General features: G+C 33.4%; 1 protein-coding gene across 3 annotated transcripts; it reads right to left on the bottom strand.

Moving 5' to 3' along the window:
* Window positions 1-12517, bottom strand: LOC18589154 (cyclic pyranopterin monophosphate synthase, mitochondrial). 3 transcript variants are annotated; one of them, XR_001929149.1, is made up of 8 exons: window positions 12233-12517; window positions 11810-11871; window positions 11002-11568; window positions 10721-10888; window positions 10431-10622; window positions 1282-1350; window positions 704-874; window positions 1-327 (listed from the first exon to the last, which is right to left on the bottom strand). XR_001929149.1 is itself a non-coding variant. In XM_018126455.1 (8 exons), exons 2-7 carry the CDS (start codon window positions 11861-11863, stop codon window positions 791-793), a joined length of 1134 nt encoding a protein of 377 aa, XP_017981944.1. In that variant the 5' UTR covers window positions 11864-11871; window positions 12233-12517; the 3' UTR covers window positions 1-327; window position 790. The 3 variants fall into 3 exon arrangements, 2 of the variants coding, with proteins under 2 accessions (XP_017981944.1, XP_007014070.2); XM_018126455.1 differs by having other exon boundaries at window positions 790-874; XM_007014008.2 differs by having other exon boundaries at window positions 1-305; window positions 790-874.

Raw genomic sequence — 13746 nt, 5'->3', positions numbered from 1 at the left:
TATGGAAAATTATCTTAAAATCGTATAATTCTTTAAATATCTAGGTGTTAGAATACGACTTGAATTATTACTTTGGAAAAGCATAAATGAATCAAAAACAAGAAAGAAAAATGAGACTATAGCAATACCAAAATACTAGTACAACACTGCCATTAATCCCCAATGTACAGCAGTTAAGTATCTCTTCTGCCCAGAGTATCAACAGAAATTCCATTTTCATGCTTTGGCGGCGAAATGCCTCCTGCATCGTTGACTGCTTGTAGAGTTCATGTCCACGCCCTTTTATGTGTTTACGGTAGTTGGTTCTGCCATGGCTCTACGTTAGTGCTTCACAAACAATAAACTCATTTAATCAACCAGGTGAAATAACCAATAGCAGCAACGGAGTTTACTCTGGAAAACTTCCAAAACCATACCCTAAACCTCTCCTGTGAACCCCAAACGCCTTTTAATATTTTTTGACAGACTTATTATGTCTAGGTTCAGTCTACATTTATTAGTTAGGAAGATAAGAATAACGGAATTTGCAATCTTCTATCAGTCAGAGACCAGCATAAATATTAGTTAACCTACAAAACCATTCCATATTCAAACAGGAAATGGCCATCCTATGTTACTCTGAGCTGTACAATAAGTAGAGTACAAAATAAGAAACAAAATTTGTTATAAATTGCACTTTAGAAAAGCAAGAAAAGTGTTCAACCTTAATGGGGAAGAACTGAAAATGTGACCAACACAAAAGCAATCCAGATGCCAGATCTCTTATTACATTACAAGGATTCTGAGTACCTTAGCCACCGATGTGTATCATAGGTCTATTTGCTGTCTTTGAAATTTCAAACATCCCAGCATGTGAAGCTTTCTTCCTCTTAACCTAAACCAAAGAAGAAAAATGAATGTAGTAAAAGTTAAGCAAAGAGAAGAAGAATAAAATAATTTTCCTTTCAACTTTAAGCACAAATTAATGCTACCATGATCCATCAACTGGCCATATCACTCATTTACAATTAAAAAGCTACAAAACTCAACTACTGCCCTCTCCTCACCCCAAAGAAAAAGAAAGAGCATGATTGTCAAAATTATTGGCCTTTGACTCAAAAGCCCAGGAAAAACACTGACACAAAAACAAAGTCATTATACTAAAGTCATCATGTAGAAAAAAAGGTCATTACATAATGCACACTTGTCTATTATTTTACATTGCATGGTAATGATTGGATTACTGAAACACGATTAAGTAACAAATTAGGAAAACTATGTGTTATTAAGTACAATGCATACCGCTGCTCCAATTATTTCTGTAAGTTCCTCATCACCAACACCACAACGAAGAGGATCTCTTAAGCTAACCTGAGAAGAATCAACAGTAGTAAGGAAGATAAGCAATATCAAAAGTGCAGTCACTATGCTGACACAATGAAGAGCATATCGGAGCTTAACTCAATAAGAGTCAGTGTTAGTGTACACCTTGCAAGTCAATTGATTTTGTGCTTGTAAAACACTATATTAATTAGTTATATTTCATGTTAAATATATTTTGGATATTTTATATAATGTATAAGTTATTTCTTTATTCATGAGTTTATTTATAAAGAGTTATGAGAGACTTGTAGATAAAGTCCTTGAAACATAATGGTCTTACAAAGAAATTATAAAAGTTATAATTATGATATTCTTATGCATCAAAGTCTTATTCTTAAATATGTTCTTGGTCATTGTATTGTCAAGAATAAGGACATTGCTAATGATCAAAGTTTGCTACATGCTAAGTGTCTAAACCAACCTTGTCTCAGACTATGACAAGTTAGAGTTGTTTAGGAGATTGGGTCTTTTGTACTTGTGAGGGGAATGTGCTCCTTTCAAACATTGTAATGGCTTGCGGTGACATCTCTAGAAATACTTATTAAGTTTTTAGGAGGAAAGACCTTTTAAAAAAAAAATGTCCTCATTGCAAGCATTGTAATAGTTATTGGTAAAATACTTGTAAAATCTAATAAACTCTTTTTAGGGGGTGAGCAGTCGGCAGATTGTTGGGTTGCCTCACTGGTAAAGGTATATTTGTATGTGAATTGTCACGCTTTAATTTCACCTCTATGAGTCTGGAGGTGACCAGATACTTAAACAAGGTGCTTTTGGGTATGGCATGAAGTATGCAAAGATGAATAAGTAGTTTAAAGAGGATTCATTACTCCCAATGATTTGAAGGGGACATATCTCATTTACTCTTGGCTTATATTGATTAAAACTCCTTGGCAAAAACAATCCTGATAGGTCAATATAGAAGCTGTAAGACTAATATGGATAAGTTAAAAAGTAAACACTAAGTCAGGCTTTCTATCTATCCGGGATATATGATGAAAAGATTGAATTACATTGAGGTACTGTACACTGAAATATTAGTCAAACCATATTGACTCTCTTAACATTTGGGTGATCATGATGTATTGCTAAATACCGCTCATGATCTATAAATATAAATATAAATATAACTATAAATTCTTAGTTTAATTAATTTATATTTATTGCCAACATGTTGGATACCTGATAGGTCACACAATAAGGTGAATTGTCAAAATTAATTTGAGTTCAATTGGATGTGATTTAATTAATTTTATAGAGGCTTAATCCAATTAAGTATTGGGCTAAATCAAATAGGATTTGATGGAACATTAAATAAAGGCCCAATTAGCCCAAGACATTTTTTAATCTTTGATGGATATAAAATAGGTTAATTCACTCTATAAAAAAATCCTTTAGCCGCCTCTTGAACATATAGAAGAGTTCTATTTTATTTTCTCATGTATTGAGATAAGATCACAGCCAAAAAGAGAGAAACACAAAAGAGCTCAAAGTTGAGAGTTTGCTAACACAAACTTTGGCTTAAGGATTCACACACTCTTAATGAAGAGAATTTGGTAAATCGCTATGTGGATCACCATTAGAGGTAAGACAATTGTGCTGCTATGGTTTGATAAGTCCTAGTTTGTGTACAAAACTCAAAAACGAAAACCCAAGGAAGATTCCACCAAAGAAAGCAGACATCAAACTTTGGGATATGTCAAAATTGGTTTTTCTAAATTAGTTTCAATTAAAGTGATCAATGACATAGAGGATTAAAATTATAATAACATTGTACTACGTATGATCCATCTTAGAATGATTCGAATCTCTAACAGTGGTATCCGAGTCTCCTTTAATTGATTTAATCTAGTTTTATGTTTAGTTGTTGAAGATTACAAAAATTGTTTTTGTTTATATGTCAATTTGATGCAAAATTTGAAAAAAAAATTTAGAACAATTCTAAATGAATTTTTAAATCTGATTTATGCTTCAAAAGGCCTTTAAAGTCTTGATTTATAGATTTAAATTCCAGATTTAATAAGTCCTTAAAGATTTTATAGATTTGTTTTAAGAGAATTCAAATTTGAAAAATCTAACAACATAAGGTGATTTATTTTGTAAATTTTTTTGAAGATCTTCGAGAAGGAGTTTGTGTGTGATTTTTGGAGGGTAAAAGATTAAGAGGATGATCTGAACCTCTGAAAATTTATAGAATTTAATCATCTTATTTGGGTGGTGGTCTGATAATGTTTCCACACAAACAATTTGCTAGAATTATATCCTTATGTGACAAGGACTCTTGCAAAATCATGACTGTTTGTACTCCAAGTTTATTGAGATTTTGATAGCTTTTTGGCATGATGTTTAGGGCATGGGATGTCTCTGAATTGGTGCCAAAATCACAACAAACAATGGAGGATGGAGCTCCAAAGAAGTTGGGACAGTATAGGTGATGCAGACTTAATAAAATTGCATTAGCTTGTGCGATTTCTTCTTTATATAATTAGAAGTTGTATTAATTTAGTTATGACTTGGATTTAGACTCCTAATTGTAGCGAAATATATCCTAAAGAGTTTGGAATTGTCCCAAATCAGATTCTAAAATTAAATTGGCAAAGAAATAAGACTCTTGGCCATAAAGATCTAATTCTAGTTAAACTAAGATTGTAGAATTGAGGACAACAAGGATTAAATTTTTAAATAAGATTAGAAAGCCTAATTGGATTAGGATTCCTTGTGAACATTAAATTTCTAATATGATTAGAACTCCTATTGAGAATAGGATTATATTTAAATTCATAATCTTAAAAGGTTTAGGATTACTAAGTTTATACTCAATTGAATTTCTTGTAAGACTAGAACTTCTAAATAAGCACAAGACATATTATGGAATTAAGACATCAAATTATTTGGATTAAGATCTTCAAAGGTTGAGTGATATTATTGCCAAATGACATATAAGATCTTCAATTTGAATTAAATATAAGTTTTATATGTTCATTATATGATTATGAATGTATAAGGATGATAATGGACTTAGACCACTATAATGTGTTATGGATGGTTATGGTTGAATGCATTTAGTATTTATTTTATAAATAGGGAGTGTGTGCCCTACCTTTACTCTATTCTATTCAGGAGTTGTAAAATTCTTTTCTCATCTTACTCCCCTCAAATGTAACTTGAGGTTTCTTTACATATATGTAATTAGAATCCATAGAATTAAATTAGGAAGAAAATTTTGTAATTCCAAGAATGAAGGACGAAGGCACCAAGAAGACATGAAGATTACAAGATATCGTGATAGTTGTATGTAATCTCTTAAGATTTGACCAACTAATTTCCTTTGATGGCTTAAGGAAATTAGATTAGATAAAAGTCCATAATCATCCTAGTAGTATGCATGTGATAGATTTATTTTATGCAACATTATAAATGCTATATATGCCAAATTTGATGAAACCTAAACAACAAGATAAAAGCAACAAAAATCCTTCATTAAAATATTGAGTCACATGCTTTTCATGGTAAAGTTGCCTTCCATCATATAACAAGATAACCAGACTACCCTTTTAATTGAAGATTTGCTGAGTCACTCAAGGTCAAACTTTTACACAAGCACGTTTGAGTTATTTGTGAGTCCAACTCAACTAAAACTGTGTGGTTGGGATATGTCACACTTGACCACATGGTCTTAGAGGTAGGGTTAGGCGAAATGCATATGATGCATTTAGACAATGAGTTGTCAACTAACTAATTTGGGAGTTGCATGGAGATGCAATTGATAAGCTAAGTTATCTACTCAATTAGGCTTATTGTGATTTGTTGAGTCACTTAAGATTGCAATAATTCAAAAGGGGTCCCAGCCCACTAGAAATGTCTAGTAGAGATTTCTGTATAACAGTGAAGGCTATTATTACAAAAAATTAGTAAGAAAATCAATGTAAGATTTAATACCTCATCTTAAATTGGTTAATAACATGAAAGACTAATACAAATACTTTTTCTATATTTATAGGTTGTTTAAATGGGTATAATAATAATCGTTACTTTGCTTGGCATGCTTGATGCCATCAGCCTAAAATGTTTGGACCGGTATATCACTTTGAGAAAAGTTCTCAATAAATGAAAGGGTGTAATCTTGACAAGTAAAGAAATAACTTTAAATATGATTGAGCCTACCCTTTCTATTGCATATCCTAAATCTTGGATAATAGATTCAAGATGTGGATTGCATTTATGTACTGACATAAAAGTTTTAAGGGATAGCAGAAGGCTTGGTAAAAATGAGGTAGTCCTAAGAGTAGGCAATGGTGCAGAAATTGCAACAGTTGCCATTAAGACCTATGATCTAATTTTACCATCGGGGTTTAGTGTTGGAGCTAAAAAAGTGCTATTGTGTACCAGCATTAACTAGAAACATCATTTCGGTTTCATACCTAGCTAAGAATGATGATTTCAAATTTAGTATAAAAGGCAATTGTTGCACTATCACTCTAAATGATAAAATTTATGGATCCGCAACATGTCATGGAGGACTTTATGTTATGAATCTTGATAGCCCAATACTTAGTATAGATGTCAAGAAAGCTTGGAAAAGATAATCCAAATCAAGCCTACATCTGGCATTTTAGACTTGGTCATATCAATGAGATAAGGATAGCCAAGTTATATAAATAAGGTTACCTAGATCCATATGATTATGAATCATATGGAACTTGTGAATGTTGTCTCTTTGGTAAGATGACTAAGACTCCTTTTATTGAAAAGGCTAAAAAGCAGGTGTGCTCCTAAGGCTAATACATTCGGATGTATCTGATAAACACACTAGCTAGAGGAGGTTATTCGTATGTCATTACGTCTACAGATGACCATTCTAGATTTGGTTATGTGTACCTAATGAAGTACAAGTCTAAAGTTGAGAAATAAACTAGGAGGAGTATTCACACTCTTAGATCAGAAAGAAGAGAATATCTTAGTTAAGAATTTCTAGATTATCTAACGGAACGTGAGATTCTATCACAATGGACTCCACTTGGAACTCCACAACATAATGGAGTGTCTGAAAAGAGAAATCGAACCCTGTTAGACATGATTCGTATCATGATGAGTAGGGCAAACTTTTAGATATCCTTTTGGGGATATACCATAGAGACTACTATTTACCTTCTTAACAAGGTTCCAACCAAATCGGTTAATAATACATCATATGAGATGTGGTATGGCAAAAAGCCAAACTTGTCTTATACAAGGATTTGGGGACATACGACTTATGTAAAGCGTGCATCATTTGATAAGTTTGGAGCTAGATCAGACAAATGCAAGTTTGTAAGGTATCCTAAACAAAATGTAAGATACTATTTTTACAATCCCACAGAGTAAACGGTGTTTCTCACAAAACATGCCACTTTCTTGGAAAAAGTTTTTACTTGAAGGGACTAGTGGAAGAAAAATAATTCTTGAAGAGGTTCAAGAACCACAAACTGACATCCCTTTGGAACTTGAGCTGACGGTTAAAGCATTGAATGCTCATATCGATGCTCAAGAAACACAAGTGCTTCGTAGATCTACGAGATAAAGACAACTTTCAGAGAGATATAGATTTATGCTGGAAAGAGAAGCTCTACTAATTGACAAAGAGCCTACTACTTATAAAGAAGCAATATTTGATATTAATTCTGATAAGTGGTTGTAGGCCATGAAATCTGAGATGGATACCATGCATGTCAACCCAGTATGGACTTTGGTTGATGCACTCGAAAGGGTAAAATCATAAGATGTAAATAGGTCTTTAAGAGAAAGACTGACATGGATGGTAATGTACAAACGTACAAGGCTAGGTTGGTTGCTAAAGGTTACAAACAAGTTGAAAGAATCGATTATGAGGAAACCTTCTCACATGTAGTCAGGATTAAACCTATTAGGATTTTATTTACTATTGCTGTATATTATGATTATGAGATATGTTAGATGGATGTAAAGACAACATTCCTTAATGGGAATTTGCTAGAGGAAGTGCATATGACACAACTTTAAGGTTTTACATCTAAAGAGAATCAGTATAAAGTATGCAAACTCCAAAAGTCCATTTACGGGGCTAAAGCAAGCATTTAGGAGCTAGAACATCAGATTTGATGAAACTATTAAAGAGTATGATTTCGTCAAGAATCTTGATGATCCATGTGTTTACAAGAAGGTAAATGGACAAGCAATTATATTTTTAGTACTTTATGTTGATGACATACTACTAATAGGACTTGATATATCGATGTTGTAAACTGTCAAGATATGGCTGTCCAAACAATTCTGCATGAAGAATTTGGGAGAAACAGGCTATATTCTAAAAATAAGGATCTATAGAGATAGATAAAAGAGGTTGCTAAGATTGTCCCAATCCACTTATATAGACAAAGTGTTAAAGAGGTTTAGTATGACCGAGTCCAAAAAAGGACATTTGCCTATGTCACATGACATTCATCTCTCAAAGGATATGTGTCCAAAGACACAAGATGAGAGGATGAGGATGAATAGGATACCGTATGCATTGGCTATAAAATCCATCATGTATGCCATGCTATATACTAGACTAGATGTGGCGTATACTCTACGTGTCACGAGCAAATACTAATCGAATCTAGGTAAGAGTCACTAGATACTTGTGAAAAATATCCTTAAGTACTTACAAAAAAGTAAGGATGTTTTCTTGGTCTATGGATGGGCTGAACTCCAAGTTAAAGGATATGGAGATAGCACGTTCCAAGCTTATAAAGATGATAGCAAATCGCAAAGTGGGTTTACATTTACCTTAAATGGCGGTGCTAATAGCTGGAAAAGTTCCAAGCAAGCAACAACTGTAGATTCTACAACCAAAGCTAAATACATCTCCACGTTTGAGGTAACGAAGGAAGGAGTTTGGATCAAGAAGTTCATAACTGAACTTGGTGTGGTTCCTGGCATTGTTGATCCTGTAACTTTGTACTGTGACAACAATGGAGCTATTGCATAAGGAACTGAGGTCTCATCAGCTATCTAAACATGTATTGCGATGTTATCACTTTATGAAGGAGATTATTGGAAGAGGTGATATTAATATAAAGAGAGTACCCACGAAGGACAACTTAGCTGTGACCCTCTCACTAAAGTTCTGTCTCAACAGAAACATGATCGCCAATTAGAGGGCTTTAGTATTAGATACATGGGCGATTGGCTTTAGTGCTAGTGGAAGATTGTTAGTGTATGCCCTACAAGCTAATCGATTTTGTGCTTATAAAGCACTACATTAATTAGGCATATTTCATGTTAAATACATTATGGATATTTTATATAATGTATGAGATATTTCTATATCCATAAGTTTATTTATAAAGAATTATAAGAAACTTATGTAAATAAAATCCTTAGAACATAATAGCCTAGCAAAGAAATTATAAAAGTTATAATTATGAGATTCTTATGCATCAAAGCCTTATTCCTAAATATGTTTCTAGTTATTGTATTATCAAGAATAAAAACATTGACAATGCTCAAAGGCTGGTACATACTAAGCCTCCTGACTTTGAAAGTAAACAATTGATCTCATATGTTGAAGCATGTGAGATGCTTGAGGATAGCATGTAGGTGCTTGTTAAGGAATAAATTCACTGAATATGACCCGTTATGAGAGTTCTATTTGGTATTTCACTCAAATATCTATGAAAATGCTCTAATGTGTCAGTAGAATACGTAATCCTTAGACTTGTGATACCAAGTCATCTTGTATGTGAATTGTCATGCTTTGATTTCATCTCTACGAATTTGAAAGCAATCAGATGCTTAAATAGGATGCTTTTGGGTATGGCATGAAGCATGCGAAGATGAATGAGTAGTTTATAGAGGATTCAACACCCTAAGTGATTTGAAAGGGACATATCTCATTTGATTTTGGTTTATATTGACTAAAAGTCCTTGGTGAAGGCAATCTTGATAGGTCAATATAAAAGCTACAGGACTAATATGGATAAGTTAGAAAGTAAACACCCAGCTAAGCTTTCTATCTATCCGAGATATATAATGAAAGGATTAAATTACATTGAGATACTGTACACTAAAAGGGTAGTTAAACCATATTGACTTTCTTGACATTTGAGTAGTCGTAATATAATACTAGATGCCATTCATGATTTATAAATATAAATATAAATTTTTAGTTAAATTAATTTATATTTATTGCTAACATGTTGAGTACCTAATAGGTCACACACATAAGGTGAACTGGCAAAACTAATTTAAGTTCAATTAGATGTGATCTAATTGATTTTATATAGATTTAATTCAATTAAGTATTGGACTAAATCAAATATGATTTGATGGAATATTAAATAAAAACCCAATTAGCCCAAGCATTTTCTAATTCTTGATGGATATAAAATAGGTCAATTCACTTTATAAAAGAATCCTTTAGCAGCCTTTTGAACATATAGAAGAGTTCTATTTCATTTTCTCATGTGTTAAGATAGGATCACAACCAAAAAGAGAGAAACACAAAAAAGCTCAAAGTTGAGACTTTTCTAGCACAAACTTTGACTTAAGGATTCACACACTTTTAGTGAAGAGATTTCGGTAAATCACTGTGTGGATCATCATTAGAGACAGGACAATTGTGCTGTTATAATTTGATAAGTCCTAGTTTGTGTACAAAACTCAAAAACAAAAACCCAAAGAGAATTCCACCAAAGAAAGCAGACATCATTTTTTAAAATATATTAAAAACTTTCTCTTGTGGTTTTTCTAAATTAGCTTCAATTAAAGTGATTCATGGCTTAGGGGATTAAAATTATAATAATATTCCGCTGCGTATGATTCATCTTAGCATGATTTGAATCCCTAACAACTAGAACGTGAAAACTTTCAAACACATCTAAATTCCATGTCAATGACCAGGCCTACTTTATTCTATACAAGATGTTGCAAAGTTTACATATTTAAGTGCATTTTAAAAAACAAAGAAAAAGAAGAAATTGGTAAAGAATGCAAATGAACAGCTAGCAAAGGCAGTAGATTGAGTAAGAGTGGACTATAAGATAATCAAGAAAAGCAGTAATCAAGCTCACCTCTGAAGGACCGAAGAGACATACTTTGAAGTTGCCATCAGCTAAAAGTCTCAATCTATTACAACCAGCACAAAAATGCTCAGTCATGGATGTAATGAAAGAAACAGTACCCATGTAGCCATCTATCTTGAAATTCTTGGCTGTCTCTGTCGGATGATCATGCAACTTCTTTAGGCTTGGAAATTGCTTTGACTGTTGATAACAGGAAAGAAGAATGAGCTACTTGTGAAGTGTAGAAGCGAGCATAGAGAAATGTGCAAGCGGGATCAGCTATAAGAGTTGTACCTTACCACTGTATCCAACATCTCCGAGTATGGCACAAGTTTCTTGACATTCCAGACATTTCCATCAAAAGGCATGAACTCAATGAAGCGAATGTTAATGGGTTTATCACGTGTGAGGTTGACAAAATCACACATCTCATCATCATTAAATCCACGCATAACAACACAATTGACCTAAGACCAAGCAGTGTGAGACCCAATGGAGAATACTATTTAGTTGTCAGTTCAACAATAAGAAGAAGACAAGTGCAAAATTTGCAAGAGTTAAAAGAAGGGTGATGACATACTTTTACAGGATTGTAGCCAAAGTCAATGGCAGCATTAATGGAGTCCATGACCCTCTGATGGCCCTTACGCCTAGTCAAAAACTCAAATTTTGCAGGGACAAGCGTGTCTAAGCTGATATTGAGAGAAGTAACCCCACATTGTTTAAGCATTGGAAGTTTTCTGGCAAGAGTGATACCATTGGTGGTGATTGCCAAAGTCTTAAGTCCTTTCAAGGCGGACAAGCTTAAGCAAATGTCTTGAATATCTTTTCTAAGTGTGGGCTCACCACCGGTGAGACGAATCTTATCGACTCCAGAAGTAACAAAGAGATTAGCCAAACGAAGAATTTCATGGTGGGAGAGTAACTGGGGAGGAGGAGTAAGCTCCACTCCCTCTGCAGGCATACAATAGTGACATCGTAGATTACAGCGTTCTGTCAAGGAGATTCTCAAGTAAGTGTGCATCCTTCCAAACCCATCAATCAACATATCAGAAACTGGATTGCGTTTGTCTTTGTCTTTTAACGGATCCTCTCTAGTCTTAGCACAGCAACTTGCATAGGTCTTTGGTGCAGCTTCACAGTACGCCTGATTAATAGTATGGAATTGTTCCCACGAAAGCAGTCTTAGATTAGATTTCAGTGATGGAATAAAAAACCCAGCTTAATAATAATGATAATAGTTGAGCAATTAACTATTTGCCAAATCAAACACTAGTAGTAATTGGGTTTTTCATTTTATTCCATAATAAACAAAAATTAAAAGTATTGCTAATTAATGATGCGAATTGATTGTATTCTAGAAAAAAAAGGTAAAGAAGAGGAGATACCCAGGAGGCGAAGGGCATGCTCCAGTCGGTAATCCTAGATACATAACGCCTCATTGTGACGACTGCAACCACAAGTTGAATTACTCATTCAGCATAAAAGAATAGTTTTAAACAAATACTGCCAATAAAAATGATAAATAAATTTCAATTCCGTAAAAAAACAAGGATCAATTCCAAGCTCAATGGCAAAGAATAGTTGATCGCAGCCACGACCGGAACAGCACAAACCACAAAAAAAGTCAGTGCAGCAATCAAAACCCAAGGTTTTTTTTTTCTTCCAGGCAATTGAAAACATATAAACTTGGGAATTGGAAAATTGAATTGAAGGAAAGAGATGCATGGAGTTGGTAGGATAGAGTTAAGAACGGAGCAGGAACTGCAAGGAAAACGAGAAAAACGTTTGAAGATGGATTGATGGCTGACCTAAGACAACTTGTTGAAGCAATTGCAGTCAAATCGAGTGCCTCTCAGTTGGATTTTTTAAGCTCCCTCTCTAATTTTATTTCTTTTTGTATTTAATCTGTGTGTTTATATTCTCTTCCCTTCTCTCTCCATTGCTCCTCCTCTCTTCTCTCCTTTCCGCCGTCCCTATCCTCTCCTCTCCTCTCCTCTCCTCTCCTGCATTCCTCCTTACTTTTATCTCAACTTCCTCCCAAATGTCCAAAGGTCAACCACTCAGCAAACCTTTCCCTCGAGCAGATTCCTACGCTTTCGTTTAGTTTATTTTTAAATAATAAAGAGATATTTTAAAAAATATCATCCCTCCAAGATCAAAATAGAAAATATCTAATATTAATTTAAAATTACAAATATCCCGTGTAAACATTTATCCGGGACATGGTTGATATTACTTAATTTGTTTTGGTCGTTTTAGAATTTTTGAACATGATTAATATTATTTAATTTATTTTGATTGTTTTTGTAAAGCTCGACCTTATAAAATACTTTTCATGACGTACATGTGATGATAGCATGATTGTATGTTAGGAGAGTCTCGAAAAATTTACAAAAGTCGGTATTGTACCTAGAAGTACAACAAAGTTGATTTAATCCGCGAACTAGATCAAATAGGAATTTTAAGGTAAGATTAAGATTGTCACAATCCAAGGATGACTCAAAATGGTAATTCAGAGTTTGAGGATCAATTTGGAGTCAAATCGAAATTTTCACTATCTAGGGGCAAAATGGTCATATGTCACCTGGGGACAAAATGAAAATTTTAGAAAAAAAATTTTTGACCCCATTCGACTTATTGGAGTATAATTTGACTTATTGGAGTATGATTTGAGATTTAGAAGTGAAAATTTTTAATTGCGGTATAATTTGGAGTAAAAGGGTAAAATGGTAATTTTGCCACCTCAAGGGCAAAATTGTAATTTTTCACCATCAGGACATTTTTTTTCAGCACATGGTCTTCCTTTATCTTCATCTTTGACCCTTGACTAATCATGTGGTGGAGATAAAATGTTTAAATTTTTAAAATTTTTAAAATTTTTAAAATGGACCAATAAGAAAATGCCATGTGTCAAGCTTAGGATATTTTATTATTTAACTAAAAAATCAGCATAAATTAGCCCATTACTCTCCAAATATTCGGCCAAGCAAGGAAGAGAGAGAAAGAGAGGAAGAACAAACCCTAGGTGAGGAATTTCAAGAGAAAAAGTAGTGGAAAATCAAGGAAAACAAGTGAAAAATGTAATATTTTTCAACTTAAGCTTGAAATCTATTTTCCTTAAGCATTTCTCCTTATTTTCCATGCTTAAATTACATGTTTTTATGATGAATTGTTGGCTGATCAAAATGGGTTAGGAAAGAGAAAGTTGTTAGATTAATTTGATTTTAAGTTATGTTAGTGTTTTTAGTTAGTTTAGCATATTTAGAAACAAAACAATAAGAAAAGAATTTATTTTCTCCCACAACTATTAATGGCCGAATTT

The sequence above is a fragment of the Theobroma cacao genome, chromosome 9 (assembly GCF_000208745.1).
Source record: "Theobroma cacao cultivar B97-61/B2 chromosome 9, Criollo_cocoa_genome_V2, whole genome shotgun sequence".
NCBI classification, from domain to species: Eukaryota; Viridiplantae; Streptophyta; class Magnoliopsida; order Malvales; family Malvaceae; genus Theobroma; species Theobroma cacao.
This window is presented reverse-complemented; position numbering and strand designations above follow the sequence as displayed.